Source organism: Pseudopodoces humilis, chromosome 20, assembly GCF_049639895.1.
Source record: "Pseudopodoces humilis isolate 2021_Gansu_Grassland_sample_001 chromosome 20, ASM4963989v1, whole genome shotgun sequence".
Lineage (NCBI taxonomy): Eukaryota > Metazoa > Chordata > Aves > Passeriformes > Paridae > Pseudopodoces > Pseudopodoces humilis.
Window position 1 is genome coordinate 2987888 of NC_142219.1, and position 16951 is coordinate 3004838.

General features: G+C 47.0%; 1 protein-coding gene across 2 annotated transcripts in view; it reads left to right on the top strand.

Annotated features, from left to right (window-relative positions):
* The first annotated feature begins 3069 nt into the window (after positions 1-3069).
* SETD1B (SET domain containing 1B, histone lysine methyltransferase) overlaps positions 3070-16951 on the top strand; it is a 43704-nt gene continuing 29822 nt past the window's right edge. For both annotated transcript variants that reach the window (XR_015774212.1, XM_014253935.2), the window contains exons 1-6: positions 3070-3308; positions 3653-3807; positions 4233-4331; positions 4823-5093; positions 8184-8296; positions 10975-12150. Coding sequence is in view for 1 of the 2 variants with exons in the window: in XM_014253935.2 (XP_014109410.2) it covers positions 3236-3308; positions 3653-3807; positions 4233-4331; positions 4823-5093; positions 8184-8296; positions 10975-12150 (1887 nt within the window). In the remaining variant the exon portion in view is untranslated. The remainder of the gene's footprint in view (positions 3309-3652; positions 3808-4232; positions 4332-4822; positions 5094-8183; positions 8297-10974; positions 12151-16951) is intronic.

Below are 16951 nucleotides of genomic sequence, written 5' to 3' on the forward strand. Positions count from 1 at the left end.
CAGGGCGCTCCCGCCATGTTGTGCGCGGGGAGAAAGAGCCGCCGCTCCCTGCCCGGCTTCGCCCTTCCACAGCCCCTCACAAAGCGCTGGGGGAAGGGGGGGCGGGAAAGGGGAGAGAAGGGGAAAAAAACCCCAAAAAAACCCAAACCACCCCAAAGCCTCCATTTCCCTGCAGCGCTCCGGACGCGGAGCGCCGGGAGGCAGCGGGGGGAGAGCCTGCCGCGCCACCGCCCAGCACTGAGGAGAACACGACGCCGAAGGGAAGGAGAAGCCATGATGGCGGCTGCCCTCACACAACACGGAGCGCGACCGGGAGCGCCGTGCCCGCCGCCGGCCGCCCCTCCCGCCGCCCGGGACACGGTGCTGCCGCAGCCTTTCACATAATAAACCCACCAGAATTCGGCGGGGAGGCCATTTTCGTGGGCTGGGTGGCGGCACTAAAGCACAACTGCTGTGAATATCAACTGCGTCACGGCTCTCCATCTGTAACACTCAGGCTGCAAAGGGTCCCTCACTTGGAAGGAAACTCCCTCATTTTGGATATACTTCCAGACCTCCTTTTTCCCCCCTCTCTCCAAGTCACTGCCTCTCGGTATGAAGGATTTTACAGAGCTTTCTAGGGAGACATCCGCCATTAAGACTCACCGTCGTGAAAAACACCCCCCCATTTTGTTGCCTGTTTTTTGTCGAGCTTCTGTAATTAGACGGATAAAACATGTAAGGGATCCCTACCACCACCACCGCCTTCTCGCCTTTTTTAACATCAACCTCACTAACATCTTACTGTTCGCAGGCAGATTTTTTTTTTTTTTTTTTTTTTGGTGCTTACAATTTAACAGCCACGTAATGCCTGCAATGGATTCACAGCGTCTCTCCGCACAAAAAAAAAACCAAACCCACCCAGGGCTGAGGACGACCAAGAGCTTTGTGCAGAAAGAGAAATCAAATCCCTCCCTGAAAAGAGACGTTTCAGAGGCACTGTTAGATGTTTCTGAGGAAAAGGAGATCGCCACCGCTTTCAGACGACCATTGGGATCCTTCCACCCAGGACAATACCATTAGCTACAGGCCTGGGCTATTTGTTCCTCTGCAAGGGCAAAAGGGTTTACTTACCCGCACACCATAGTTGAATGCAGCTCTGAAGGTGAAGTTGTTACTTTTTTAAAATAATGGCTATAAATATATATATGATCTGTATCACCACTTCTCTCGTAAGTTTGCGAGCCAAAGCGGATCTTGTTAAGATAAGTTATGGATCTTTGTATGGCAGTGGTCTAGCATCAAAAAAAGAGGAAAAAAAAAGGGGGAAAATATATATATATATATATAAAAGTCCAGCTATGTTGACTGACCGTACACAGGCGAGGACTCCTGCTCGAGTAAATCTACCTTCCTGTGGCAGATTTACTCTGTACATAAAAAGGACGTTCAGTGTTTTTCCACAGAGCACGCAGACACTAAAAATATTCTCCTCAATAGTTTTAGGCTGCACATGTCAATGTGAAAACACCTAATTAACATTACTGGTTCTAAACAACTTTTAAGCATATCTTAGCCAGATAGTTTGCTTTTTAAGTAAAATATTTTAAAAAAGCATAAATTGGTTTAAACAGACAAAAACGTAAGACATGCAAATGAAGGCTTAGCAATAAGGACCACTTCAGTAACATTAACATGAAAACTACACTTAGCAAGGACAGAATGGATTGGGTACTTACAATATAAGAGGAAAGAAAGAGAAAAAGCTTATCATAGTAAAATTGCCTTATTTTTTGCCAGAATTCACTATTCCTATACCTACATTTAAAACATTACCTTTTAAGCACCAAAGGAGTTAATAAAAATGGCCAGGAATCAAGTGTTTAATATAGGAGAGAAGTCTCTCAAATTTATTGTTCAGTCATCAGAGCTGCTTAAAGCTAAAAAACCCCCAAAACAACGAAAAAAGTATAAAAAGAATGTATTTACTCTTTTTTTGTTGGCATTCGAAATTGTTAACTGCTGACATAGGGTGTGCCATGACCTAGTTACACAAGACAAAGATGGATCCCGAATCATAAGGGAGAAAAAAAAAAAAATCCGCATTACTTTTTTTTTTTTTGGTTAAGGGTTTGAGATATATATATATTTAAATCCTCCTTCTTCAGTGAGTCGTCTGGCACCGTGCTAGAGGCTCCCACCACCCCGCGTGGTGTGGATTCACATGGCGGATCCCCCTTTATGGAACAAAGGAAAAGCCCAGTTGGCCATTTCGCTCCACTGCAGAAAAATGGCTGCGGGTCCCGCGGCCTCTCCTTGGCTTCTGCCGCGCGGTGCTTTTACCCCACCGTCTAATAACTCAGGCCCCATGGAAGCCGCGCTCCCATTGGCTGCGCCCGCCGCGCTGCCGCCACCCCAGCCAATGGCGCGGCCGCTCCCGGGGCCGCCGCGGCCCCGCGCCCCGGGACGGCCGCACCATGCGCCCGCCGCGCTCCGCCCGGCCCCGCGCCCGCCGAGCGCCGGGGGCACCGCGCCGCCCGCCTTTAATACCGAAAACAAAATGGAACCTCCCCGCTGATTGGCTGACGAAGGCTCCGGACCTTTAATAAGCAAAGCTGCTCCCCCATCCTCCATCACCCCCTCCTCTGCGTGTACCACCACCCCCCCCCCTTAGCTTCCCCCCCCGCACTCTCCGCCGCAGCAGCGCGGCGGGTCTGCGCTCCACCCGCCCCCGCGGTCGCCCGGGCTCGCCGAAGTCTTCCCCTAAAAAAAGATTAAGAGAGAAAAAAAAAAAAGCCGAAAAAAAACCCCACCAAAAAACCAAACTTGTCCCACCTATAGGTCCATCTTGTTTAGAAACAGTTTGCGCTAAGGTAAATGCAGCGGGCAGATTCCACTCGCCCCCCCGCATGCCGTTAACCCCGCGGCGGGGAGGGAAAAAAAACCCGCGCGTCCCGGCGGCGGCCCATGCGGCGGCGCTCGGCGGCGGCGGGGCGGGGGCGGCCGGCCGGGGGCGGGGGGCTGCGCGGCGCGGCCGCCGTGAATGTGCAGGCGGCGGAGCGCGGTTAGGCGTTCGCGGCGCTCGCAGCGGTGTATTGTGGGATCCCGGCCGCCGCCAGCAGCGAGCACACACAATATGTGGTGGCTCGCGAAAACGGGAGGCAGGAGCCTGGCGGGCAGCCCGCGCCGGTAACCGGCCCCATGTGAGACGGGAGCTCGCCTTTCGCTGCCCGGAGACGATCGGCCGCCCAGCGCGATGTCTTTCCGAGAGACCAAGGCGGGGGAAAAAGCCAAGCACCCTGAAGATCATGGCAAAAAGCAGAGTTCAAGTGAGATTTGGTCTTTTTTTTTTTTTTTTTTCCTTCTCCTTCTTTTTTTTTTTTTTTTTTCCTCTCTCCTCCTCCCTTTCTGCCTCTTGTCTGGTTGGGGTGGAGGGGGGGACCCGGTTGGCAATTCCCCCATTTTGGGGCTCGCTTCGCGGTGGATTTCCTCCCTGCCTGGGTGTGTAGAGCGGGCGGCTCGTTAAAAAAAAAAATAAAAAAACACACCGAAACGAAGAGGTCTTTGTTGAATTTTTTTTTTAACTTTATGGTTTTTCGTGTGTTTTTTTCTTTTCCCCTTCCCTCTTTCTCTCTTCTCCGCCCCCCCCCCCACCCCCCCCCCCCGCGTTCAGGTTGGATCAACGGAATGGAGAACAGCACGCAAGCCAGCACTTCTGTCGAGAAAAGAAATCACCATTGGAGAAGTTACAAGTTGATTATTGACCCGGCTCTGAAAAAAGGACAGCACAAACTCTACCGTTACGATGGGCAACATTTCAGCATGCCTGTGAGTGGGGGGCTCCCGGGTTTCCCCCATTGTGTCGTGTCTCCCCCTGCCAGCCTCTGTCTTACCGGCGTTTTGGGGGCTGGGGGTCCCTCCGGGTCGTGGTAATCCTCGCCGTAGCGCATGTGTGTGGGAGGGGAGTCTGGGGGGGGGGGATACGCACTGCCACCAAAGTTACAGCCACCTGACACTGTGTATTCAACTGTCAGGAGCCCAAACCTGCGGCTTTTTTCTACGTTTCCAATCTGTGTATTTCTCAGCAGTATTGCAATTTGACACGTGTGTGTGTGTGCGCTTTCCCCTTCCCTTGAGACAGCCTGTGCTTCCTTGGGGCTTATTTTTTCTTTTATTTTTGTCTTAAATTTCGAGTCTTGTTATTGCTGTTTCTATGTTTTCTCTCCTCCTCTTCCTCCTCCTCCTTCTCCCAGAACTCGGGGATCGCTCCTGTGGACTGTGTCAGGGATCCCAGAATAGGGCGAATATGGACCAAAACTAAGGAGTTGGAGCTGTCTGTCCCCAAATTCAAGGTACTGTCTTGACTTTTGGCTTTAGCTCTGGAAACTTGTTTATCTGGGAGCGAAGCCTTAATTCCAAATAGTTTAATGGACCGTTTAAATGACAGTCATATTTCTATTAACGTTGTTATTTAGCAAACTGTTTAACAATAATCCTCTTCTATAAAGATAGCAAGAAATCAATGCATCTGTCTAACGAGATCACTTGAAGATTTTGGAGCTGGGGCTTCTGGGGCGGGGGGCAGTGGCGGAGGGGGGGTCCTCTGCTGACAGTACTGCTCAAAGTGCATCTTTGTAGCCCAGAAAAGAGCCGGTTCCAATGAATGGCTGCAGCAGCAGAGCCTCTGCTCAGCTCTGAGGTTCACCCAGAGCCTTGGAGGTTTTTTTTTTCCCCCCCAAAGTTTGCAGGATGCTTTAACCCCTTCCCTCCTTTGTCATCCTTAGGCCCTCCCCCACAGTCATTAAAAATGCTTTATCGTTCCTCACCTTGTGCCCGTTTCCAGATTGATGAATTTTACGTGGGGCCAGTGCCTCCCAAGCAGGTCACTTTTGCCAAGCTGAATGACAACATCCGTGAAAACTTTTTGGCCGACATGTGCAAGAAGTACGGCGAAGTGGAAGAGGTGGAAATTCTCTACAACCCCAAGAACAAGAAGCACCTGGGCATTGCCAAAGTCATCTTTGCCACTGTCAAGGGTGCCCGGGAGGCTGTGCAGCACCTTCACAACACCTCTGTCATGGGCAACATCATCCACGTGGAGCTGGATACAAAAGGTGAGGGGGCACATTTGGGCCTCGCGCATTTGGGGTTTGCAGAGCCCCTGCCCGTCCCACTCCCACCACAGAGGCTGTTGCAGAGGGCAAGGACCTGGTGATTAAAAATACGAAGGGAGCCGGCAGCGGGTCTGGTGTCTGGGGCCTGGGCGAGTCACGTGGAGCCAAATGTGTTGTCTGTTGCTAAGAGACAGCCCTGTAATTTGCAAAATGCTGCCATCCTGCCTGTCCCCTGCCTGTCCCTGTCCCTGTCCCCGCTCGCTGCCCTCTCATGTCCCTCATCTCCCTGCCCCAGGCTGGTCCCTCTCAGCCACCTGCCAGGGCTGCTGGACCCGGTGGCACCAGCGTTTTGCAAACCTGGGATTTTTGGGCAAGTCCTGGTTGTCCCTGGGACCCAAATCTGTGGATTTGGGTGGCAGCAGCGGGGCTGGGTGCTGTCCCCTGCGTGCCTGGCATTTCATTGATACTTAGAGCGGGCTGGGGGCTGGCACAGCAGAATGCACACGCAGCACTTGTCAGTGTGTGCGAGTGTGTAAGTGTGAGACTGGCTCTTAAAGCGACAGCAGCTCCCTGTGCTGGAGGAACCAGCTCCCAGCCCCACTCCTGAGCCCTCAGAAACCCACTAAAGTTTCTGCAAGTGTGAAGGCATTGCTTTCGGTCTGTTCTCTCTCCTCCAAGCATGCTAGTGAAAGGGCTTTGCTAAAACCTGTCTGAATTTTAGAAAATGTCTAAGACAGAGAAGGTGTGAATCAGTTGCTGATTGTATTTCTACATTCCAAAGGTGGCATTTCTAGTTTAAAACTGGCTTGCTGCACTCTTTCTTGGGAAAAAGACATTGCCAACACCATTTTCTTGAAAATGCTGTTATTTTTGTTCTGTATTTAGAGGTTTCAACAGTTTAGTACACAGCCAACACAGCAGTCGGTGTGCCACATGTGATAGAGTAGAACAGGATGTTTATTGACATTACTGACCACTGTTAGAAGAAAAATTACAGTAGCACTATAATATTTTCTGTTGTGAGCTAGGCTTGACCTTACATGTGTATACTTTGAAATTCTAGTATCAATAATTTTTACAGATAGGCTCCTTCCCTTGCTTTGAAATTTGAAGGTAAAAATCACATTTAAGGACAAATTAACCATTTGCAGATTTAATAATATAAGCTAAAGCTGTTTTGTAAGTGATGGATGGCTTAATGACAATCATTTTAAACAAGCTGATTATACCGCCTTCCTCCTTGTTCTCCTCAGTTTATAAACTATGCTGCAAGTCTTGACCAGGCAGCTGTTCCTGAAAGTTTGTAGCACATCAGGGAGGGGGGGGGGGTTATGCTTCTCTTTCCTGGGGGAAAATGCTGAAGTCAGTTTCAAATTGCATTGCTGTTTTGTTTGCCAGCTTTATGCTCCTAATGTAGTTTTTTTCACACAATTGCTTCTCTTTCTTTCTAAAAGAGTAGGACTGTCAGTGTGCTATAATCTGTCAGAATCAAGTAAAAATGGTATTCTTAAAATAGCATTAGCAGGTTAGGAGATACTTAAAATATATATGTATTATTTTCACCATTTCTTTCTAGAATTCTGCTTCATAAGACAATGAAAGGTTGGTAGCAAAATAAATAAACAGTGTAGCAAAATAAATATTAGGAGTGGAAGTGTCATTTTTATCTGTCTGCCGTGGCCTGGGAATCTGAAACTAATAAATCCAGTCTCCTCATCTGAGACAGGGTTGTTTAAAGAAAATTCTCTGGCTAAGTTTATCCATCTACAGACTGGACACAACTAGTAATTATCTGTCTTAGAACAACAGCACATTCATAAACCTCTTTGAAATTGTAACTTTTCCTGCAGTATGTTTGGGACCCAGGAAGAACTATGTAACAATTACTTTTTTTTTTTTTTTTTCTCTTAAGAGCAAGTGAAACTAGGCCTAACACTTCCATATCCGTGGTGTTGTAGTGTCATGTGTGGGTGGTGTGTTTTAATATTTCAAGCTTATCTTCAGACTTTCAGTGAAGAGATCTATTTTGTCATGAGTTTGGTTGAACTTAAACGGTTTACATAGTTGAGGATGAGGCTAAAGACTTTGTGAAATGAGATTTGATACCCAAATAACTTCATCTGTAGCATTTGTTCAAGATAAATAAGTCTTTTTCAGGACCAAATTGTGCTAAGGAGTGTTTTGTTTTTGAATTGAACAGGGTGATTCACAGGGGGTTTGTGGTTTGTTCCTGCAGGACTTTCTCATAAAAGTAGTCCTGGTTTTGGGGAGATATTGCCTGAATTAATTTTCTGGGCTCAGGTGCCAGGTCTGTCCATTTTTCTATGTATTCTTTATCTTTCAGAGCAAAATTCAGACAGTTTCAGGGGCTGATTCTGTTGCCTTTGAAGCTGATGACAGATTTCTTACAGACTGCAAAATAAGTAGGATTAAGTTTTTGTAGTAATGAAAAATTCAATATTAAGAAACTGGGTCTTTGTAGACTTTAGGAATGTAAAGGCTGAGGTTCAGTAACACTATATGGGACAGTTTGCTTCTCTGGATTTATTCTTTGAAGGATGCCACTAAGTTCTCCTTAAACTAGGGGGAAAAAGAGGATTAATTGGTGTCTTCTTGGAAAGGCAGCATTAATGTTTTTTTCCTCAGCATTCCCATGCATTGTGTTGGCATTAGTAACAGGCAGTTCCTATGAGCAAGGTGTGTAGGGAGAGCTTTCTGAAGTGGCTCTGGATGTTGGCAGAGGCTTCTCCCTTGGGTGAGAGTTTCACTTCTCAAATCTGCAAGCTATTTGCTTGGCATTTGGGAGAGGAGGGAAACGGCTGCACTCCAGAAAGCATGGTAAAGGAGCAGAGCTGCCAAGGAGGCTGAGAAGAGGAAAAAGGATTTAGAAATCTCCTTGTCCTGGCTGGAGAAGGCAGTGTCTGACTTCACTTGCCCAGCAGATTATTTAAAAATGATCCCTGTGAGCTCCGAGGTGATAACTGCTCCTCTCTTGCATGGATGCAGTGGGCTGGGAGTGTCAAGAATGTGTATTTTCACATGGATTTTGATATTTCCGTTTAATCAACTCTTGCATTGTGATCTGTGCAGGTGAAACCCGCATGAGATTCTATGAACTGCTGGTTAATGGTCTTTACACTCCTCAGACCCTCCCTGTAGGCACTGAACAGGATGTGTCCCCAACTGGGAATGAAGCTCTCCAGGTAGGTGTGCTTGGCTTTTTTTTAAAGAAAGACTTTGTAGAAAATCTCAAACATGAACGTTAGCATTTTAACATTTTTAATTTAGCTTTTTTTGTGTCTTGCCATAGTTCCAATGGATGTTATTAATTCATATTTAAATAGAACTTGCTCATAATTGCCATAGCAAACGTGCCTCTGAATGTGGAGCACATGGCTGATGTGTGCCTGCTTTGCACGGGAAGTGCTTTTTGTCTTTCTGAGTGAAAAATGCCTACAGAACTGACAGAACGTGTCCTATTAACATTAGAAATTCCTGCAGTTAGGACTGGATCAGATCTGTCCCTGAGATGAGATTATTCCCTTGAAGTCAGGGGAATGATTTACAGTGGTACATTTGGCCTGGCGTCTGCGGTGTGTAATCCTCAGCGCGCACGGACTTCAGCCTTGCTTAAAGGCTAAGAGGTGGAAGGTGTCTGAGCTTCAGTAGTGGCATCAATTTTCCAGAATCTTAATTAGTTGCTGGAATCAGCTTTTAATAAAAGCAGTGGACAAAATTCCTGTGGGCTTCCAGGGGTCCCTCAATATTTAGGGCACAATTCTCTACGTGGCTTTGCACGATTACCTGCTTCCTTGTGAACCCCACTGGGATGAGAAGGTCAGGGGGAAGGGAAGCGTGTTTGTGTGAAGTCATCAGCCTCTTTGGCTTGTCTAAATGTACTTTGGCTCCTCATTGTGTCTTAAGAACTGATTTTAAGTCATCAAATTTAAAAGAGATTTAGCAAAGATTTTTTTTTCCTTCTCTCTACTTCTCTGTACTCATACAGCTTCCTTAAATGTCATGATTTCATTAAATCCATGGTCAAGCATTGTCAGGACAGGTAATAGCTGTACATTGAACATGAAAATCCCATTGATCTGAAAAAAAAAATAAAAACAACAAAAACGTCTCCTCCCACAAAGTACCCCAACAGCACCAAGGCAAAACCTTGGTATCTTTTTAACAAAATCATAAAGAGGTTGGTTCTTCCTTACCTCCCAGCAAGGTGCTTTCAAAGGCAGGAGGGAGGCAAGTAATGATTTTGCTGGGATCTCTGCTATGAGTAGACCCTGACCACTCATTTCTGCTGCTTCCGCATCTCAAATAAAAATGGGCAGATTTGTTCTTACTCCTTTTTTTCAGGGTTAAGAGCAAAATGCTTAATTGATGGTATCACCCAAAGCAGTCCCTGCTGTAATTATCCTTAAGATTCTTTTTCTAGATATTGTGTTCATGTGTTATATTATTGTCCTGAATTGATTTTTTTCCCAATTACCACCAGAATTATTGCTTTGTGAGTAACTTTTAACTGTTTGCATCATGGTTATGACACTAGAATCTGCCAACAAACTTGTTTGCTGTTGTAGTGTAGTAAATTACTCCTGACATTTGCTCCTCCTCTCATGCAGAGCAGCAAAGATCTGACAGTTCTGCAATCCCTGCCTCCAGGCCATACACAAACCCCACTGAAAAACACTCCACAGCACATCTACACTAAAGGTGCAGCAGTGTGGATGTTGTTAAGAGCCAGCCACGTGCTTCCTGCTTCTTTCTGTGGGTTTTAGGACAGTTGAGGAAGAAATTCTCCTGATGTCTCTCTGGTCATGGTGTCCAGGGGGTCAAACTGAGAGCAAGTCCACACTACTGAGTGGGTGAGACGTGTGAACATAGCAGGCAGGTGAGAGTTCAGCTTGAGTTTGATGGTGCTGGCATGTTCCAAGCAGGTGATTTTACACGTCTCTGCCTACCTGTGCTTAAGAGGTCTCACCAGTTGACTATCGTGGTGTGCTTTGGGCAGCTGGAGCTCAGTCCATCCTCTCTTGCTACCAGGAGGATTCTCACTGAGCTCCTGCTTTGCATGATGGAAAATTGATTCTGGAGCTGATGATAAGTGTGGCACTGTTATGACTCAGCAGAGTCTGAGCTGGAGCAGGGCTGCTCCTAGAAACCCCCTGAACGTGCCTGTGAAGTGAGTTGCAGAGCAATTATTTGGCTGCTCTGTAGGTTTGTAGGGTTTCAGCTTCAAATGCCATAATCAGGAGTACTCTGAGCATTTGTCTTTGTGAAAAGCTTTCAAACGGTGCTTTTCTAGCAGTTGAGAACTTTTTGTACTTTTTGTACATGTAGTTTTCTCCCTTGTTACAGGTGAGTGGTAGGGAGGATGGTGGGCCAGCTCTGCTGCATAGGTTTGGCTGCAGGCTGGCAGTTTACTCATTTGTATGTATTGATTTGTTCACAAAAAAAAAAAAAAAAAGATAAATTGACAATTTTACATCTCAGACTTTTCTTTTTTTCTTCCCTGTTTGCAGCTTTGACAAGCATTACATAGTTGCTAGAAACTGGAACTTTTCCAGCTAAAAGTGGTGTTTAAAGTCTCCAGTTCACCTGATGCTCTTGGGGGCAGCTTATGAGGGAAACTTGTATCTGCTTTCTTCTTCCTGCCCTTGCAGACAAGTTACTCTTAGCCTGACTTTTTCTTTTAAATCAAAGGGGACTGTTAATAATGGATAATGATTTGTGTTTTCAGGGATGCTGTAACCTATTTATTTATTTTTTTGCCGTGGAAGTCAGCACAAACTCTTGGGAACTCCTTTGAAAACCAGATTAGACAAATATCTTTATAAAAGTATTTGTTGAGGTGCTTTTCTCTCTTCTGTTACAGTTGACGGACTCCCTGAAGCGCTTGAAGGACAGTTCCCTGTCTTCCGCGGGATCCTCCGTTACCCCAAACAGCAGCACGCCCTTTTCCCACGACACAGCCTATTCCAGCTGTCGGCAAGACACCCCAAACTCCTACAGCCAATTCACCCCACAGTCCCAAGGAACACCCCACACCCCACGCCTGGGGACACCGTTCTCCCAGGATTCCACCTACTCCAGCCGACAGACAACGCCTGTGTACCATTTTGGGCAGGACAGTGGGTACAAACCCAGGAGGCACGAGACGAAATTTACGGATGCGTACAACCGTCGCCCGGGACACCACTACCTGCACAACTCGGCGGGGGTGTTCCGAGGCACAGAGCATCAGTTTAGCACATTCAAATCCCATCAGCAGGAGCCAGTTCAGTTCTCTCACACTCCTCCCCTGAGCCACTCTAGTTCTTCGAGCTATAAATCCGCCTTCTCCCCCTACCAAGCACCAGCTGTTTTTCCCCAATCTGATGAACAGCCGTTTCCCCAAACTTCCAGGGAGACAGAGTACCGGAGACCTGCACCGCCTCCCACCGAGATGGTTGTGGAAAGCAGCGCTGCCCCGAGCATCGATTTTGTCCCAGTGAAGGAGAAACCAGAGGAGCCTCCGCCCTTGCCCGACTCAAACTCTGTTCCTGAACCGAGCACAGCATCCTTCTCTCAGACTCCAGAGAGGAGTGAGACCCCTGGCACCCCCACCATGGAGTCTGAGATGCAGCATAACAGTTTAGACTCAAGGATTGAGATGCTCTTAAAAGAGCAGAGAACAAAATTACCTTTTCTTAACGAGCATGACTCAGATAATGAGATCCGAATGGAAGGTAGCCCTATTTCCTCCTCTTCTTCCCAGCTCTCCCCCATCCCAACATACGGTTCGAACTCTCAGCCTGGTTTCAGGGGTCAGACGCCTTCCTCACGCCCTTCCAGCACAGGTTTGGAGGACATCAGCCCCACACCCTTACCTGACTCTGATGATGACGAGCCCATCCCTGGGACAGCTTCTCTGAGTCAGAATTCCCGGGGAACATCGGAGGCCAGCATGACTCCCATTGATCAGCTGAGCAGGACCTCCAAAATTGAAACCCTGGAGGCTAAAGAAATGGTACCTGGTGACCAGACTCCAACATCAGAAAAAATGGACGAGGTAAGTGAGCTGGAACTGAGTTATGAAGCTTTGCACGTATCCCCAGAGCTGGACAGGGTAGGGAATTGCATTTGTCTTTGTGTTGTCAGAGTGTGGGGTTTCTGGTAGCTTTTCCTTTTACTTGAGCCAGCTGGAAATGAGTTAGATCTGACACAAAGTAATGGTCTTAATCAATTTGCAATCTCCAGCTTTCCTTATTTATAATACCAGCCTGCTGCAATTTATAGCTTCAGGAGAGCTCAAGAACTGCACAAGCCACCAAAGTTTGGCCAGTGCTCAGGTTGTGTGAAGGTCCTGAATGCTGACAGACACTTATGGCACTAGAGGAGTTAATGGAGTGCTTTCTGCCATTGCTGTGGTCCCTGAGCAGGGGTGTGTATGCAGATACACACTTGCTTAACGGGGCTTTCATGTTGCACTGAAGTATTGACTGTATAGGGTGTTTGAAAGCTCTCCAGCTATTCCTGCCATCTGGTTCCAACGGGAGACAGTTGCTGGGTTTTAATACTCACTTTGGTCGGGAGGGAGGGAGTATTTGGAAGGGGGAGGTAGTTGACTTGTGGGGGATGTGCTCTACTGAGTCTTCCAATAATAGAGCAGAGCTTGTTGCCTCTGCCGGGGCATTTGTGGCTGAAGGGGGAGAGAGAGCTGAACAGTATGGAGTGGTGCCAGCAGACAGGAATTATGTTGCATGGTGTGTCTGTTTGGGTGGTCTGTTGCAACAAATGTGAGTATCACTGCAGTGGATGTGTTGGTCCTATTGTGCTGTGTCAAGGAACAGTCAAAATAGAGATCTTTGCAAATTCCAGACCTTTCTCCTCAATAATGGTCACGCAAGCAGATGAAACTGCTGTCCCTGGTGTGCAAGAATGCTGCAGTCAAGAGGGCTGGTCTTGTGTAAATGTCCCAAGTGTGGTAGATCAATTTAATTTACTCGTGAAAGTTTATTGGGGTTAAGCTGGCAGAATGAGTTTCCCTCCAGTGATTTGCAGTTGTGAGGTTTTCACCGGAGAAGTGGCTGCATTTCAGGAGAGAAGGAGCTGCTCCTGTAGCCATGGGCTTTGCAGGATGCTTCACTGGAGGGAAAGCTCTGCAGCAGTAACACAGTGCAGGTCTGGGTGCTAAATAGTGAAATGTAACTTTACTGGATATTTTGTTTTTTCCTGTATGCCTTTCCAAAACTGCTTGTCCTTGCAGTTGCCAGTTTAGGCTTTGAAACAGTTCAGCTGCTTGAGTTCTCATTCATCATCCAGGCTGGCCCAGGCTCCCCTCTTGGGAGTGAAGTCTGGCTGGTGGGGCCTGATGATGTGTTAATTAGGAACGGAGTTTTGATTCCTTAAGCTCCAGTCTGGCAGGCTTAAGAGGGAACACTCTTAGTTTGACTAAAAACCGGTAAGGAAAACATCCCTCATCTCCTTGCCTTTCTGGGTTTGTATCTGCTGTCCTTGCACTCATGCAAGTGGGTTGCAGCCAGTTCTCAGTGTGTTTAGGAAGATGGGTAGGTGCCAGCATGGTGTGTGGGGTCAGGCATTTCTGTAGCTGACACCGGGTCTGGGGGACCGGCTGGGATGTGATGATGTAGGCTGTGATATGGGGCAGCAGCATGCTGATGTTGAAGCCCATGTTAAGTCTTTGTTTCCCCTTAATGAGATGCTGGTTTCAGAAGTTCACGTCAATGGTTCTCTGTTACAAAATTATGTAAGTGTCTCAATCCTCTGCAGAAGTCAGAAGGGTCTCCATGCAGGTCATTGCTGCCTTATTTGTCTCCTTCCCCCAAAAAAATTGATGTTTCTTGTAGCTTATGCAAACTTCCTCTTGGTTACAAATCACACTAAGCTATTCTGACGTGTTTGAAAAGTTGCCTGTGCCTTTCATTGCTCCTTGTGATGCAGAAAAAACGATCTCCATGTGTTTTTGCTTCCTTTCCCCACCCTTCTCCCCACACAGTTTTTTGCTTTAGAAAAAGGCTCTTCTGGCTTCCCTCTCTTTTGCTGAAGGAGCAGAGCTGAACAGTGACTTAACATAGGCTGAAATTTGAGCTGCAGCCTTCCAACTGATTTAGAGAGGGGCATTGAGTCTGTGTAAGGGCTGGAAAGCTGAACCTCCAGCTTCAGCCTATTGTGATACTACTATTCAGTCCTTCAGAGAATCCTCCTGCAAAACAGAGGGAAGGCAGACACTAATATTTCTAGTGACTGTGTGGCTTGGGGAGCAGAGGAGGATTGATATCTTAGTGTAGGGAAGGCTCATTAAGTATCATAAGGAAGCAATAAAGGGCAGAGAGTTTGAACTTATTTACTTAATATTTGGCTCTTAAAGGGTCAAACAGCCCCAGGCCAGCTCTCTTTGGGTGGATGTTCTAGCTGGGAAAATTGCAGGATTCATGAGGATGCCAGCAAAGTCACAAGGAAGTTTTTCCTGAGGTGATCAATGCTTTTGAAGGACCCCCTCCTGTTTCCCATCAAAACAAGCACGATTTTTGTCAATGATTGCTGATACAGTAACATCTGTTCTATAGGTGAAGTGCTGTCAAATCCTCAGGCAGATTAAACCCCCACAGTTGCCATAAGTAAAGGAGGTACAGCCAAGCCCAGCAAATGCTCTTGATTTATCATGCAAGACCCTGGAGTTTGATTTCAAGATCCGGTGTGATACTACTAAGCCAGAGTTTGGCAGGGATTTGGGGTGTGGGAGAGGAAGGGCTCTGCATCTGTCTGCAACACCTAACCCAGCTAATCTCAGAGCAGTGATTAGGGTCTGCAGAGAAAGTCCAGCTAAGCTTAGCCAAGGGACCAGGCTGGGGGGTGGAACAGTGGGATGTGGGCAGTACAAGGTAAGGGGAAGAAAAGGATCCTTTCCAAACAGCACAACCTGCCAGACAGGAAGGCAGGACAGAGAGGGCTTTTTCAAGAAACTAGAACATGGCAAATAAAAAACGAAAGAAAAAAAAGTTGAGCTGCATTGTTATATGAGGGAAATTTTTGAGGGAGCAATGTACAAACTTTCCTTCCTAAGTGCTTGAGAAGATAAAAAGGAAAGAATTGTAATAATTTCTTTTCACAGGATCTTTGCTGTTTTGGAAGTGCAAAGGTTAAGTACGTACAGTTTGACGTTTTGACATCCCATCTGAGCCAGGTCTTGTTTTGGCTTGGCTTGTGACAGGAAGAGGCCCTGCCTTTGTGCTGGGGAGGGTGACAGGATTGCAGCGAGTCATTTTGTTGTATATTGGTGATACCTTTCATGTTTCAGCTTATGAATGTATCAGTTTGTGTGCATAGTTAGTGTGTAATAGGAAGACTGTATTGTTGACAATGGTATTTTTCCAGATTTATAAGTACAAAAGCACATTTTAATTGAGGGATCAGCAGTCTCCTGTCCTGGTAGTTTGGCTAAGCACTGAGTTACTGAGGTGGGAGGGGTGTCTTAAAAATGCCAAAGATCATCATAAAAATAAAGATCCTGAAGCATGAATGAGGTGAGAGCAGTTCTCCTGCTGTTTGCTGGGAATTTTAGCAAATGGACTGCGGAGTGAACTGGAAGTTACACAGTGCTCAACAGCTCTAAAGACCCTGAAAGCCACTGCTGTCACCAGCTGTCTGACCTGGCTGTTGTGAATGTTTTTAATGCTGTGCTGGGTGCTGAGGTGCCTCTTGCAGGACAGCATCAGCATCCCTGGGACAAGCTGTGTGGATACAGTGGGTCCTCTCACAGCTGCCCAGGGAGAATTTCCCAGCTGTGCTTACACACAGATGAGGTGGGTCAGGCTCAGCCCTGCGACAAGCTCTGCTGAAATCCCTGAGGTTACATCTGGGCTGAATTTGCCCTTTTTATTGAAGCATCTTTGGGTTCTTATGTGGTCACGACTAGAAGTGGAAGAAAATTTTGTTGAAGTGTCATATTGTCCCTCTGGAGCCTTAGCAGCATGTGATGACATTCCCCTCAAGACACTGCCTCGTGTCTCGTGTGGCTCCATGCTGCTGCATCCCCATCCAGACTGGGCATTGTTTCAGTAGCTGGTAAATGATTGCCCATTCCTGCAGAGCCAAATTCAGCCTTGAGGTCTGCAAACTCTGGTGAGACAAAGCAGAGCCCAGGTTGTCCAGGCAGTGAGAGGAGCTGATGAGGTTTTGGTGCTAGCAGGACCTGCAGTGGTTGCCCCAGAGGCAGCTGATGCCCTTGGAGCTGAGCTGAGCAGGAGCAAGTCCATCTGTGCCTGCAGGAGGATGTTCTCCTCCTGTACCCTGCTCCCACCCATGGATTGTGTGGGTTGGAGGCAGCCCCAGGGACGCTGGTGTTGGGTTAACATGGAGCCTCCTAAAGGTGAACCCAATCTCACTCTACTGAGGGATGTTTCTGGGCTGAAGAGCTCAGAAGTGATTTATTCAAGGTAAATGCATATTAAGGTAGAGAAGGTAGATCCTTAAGAGGCAGGAAATTTGATACCTTTGTTTCCACAGTAACTGTGAAAGAGCCCTTATGCCCATGAGTAGCTGTTAGTATATATATTATATATATGGGTACACCTGGGATCCAGTTTACAGCTGGAGTGGGATTCATCATTTCTGGAGGGAGATGAGGAGAGTAGATGGGGGAAATGGTTCCTCTGAATGTAGTCTTTTAATTGAAGAAGGGAGAAAAACCTGAGAGCTGTGATTTATACCCAGTCTCATAAACACTTTTTCAAATTTTCCTGCCTCCTGAGCTCTTGCAAATGCAATCATGCCTGACAGAACCGGTTCCTAATGGAAACTCAAAAAATAGGTATCATGTTATGACCATGAATTTCCAGAAATGCAGCCAG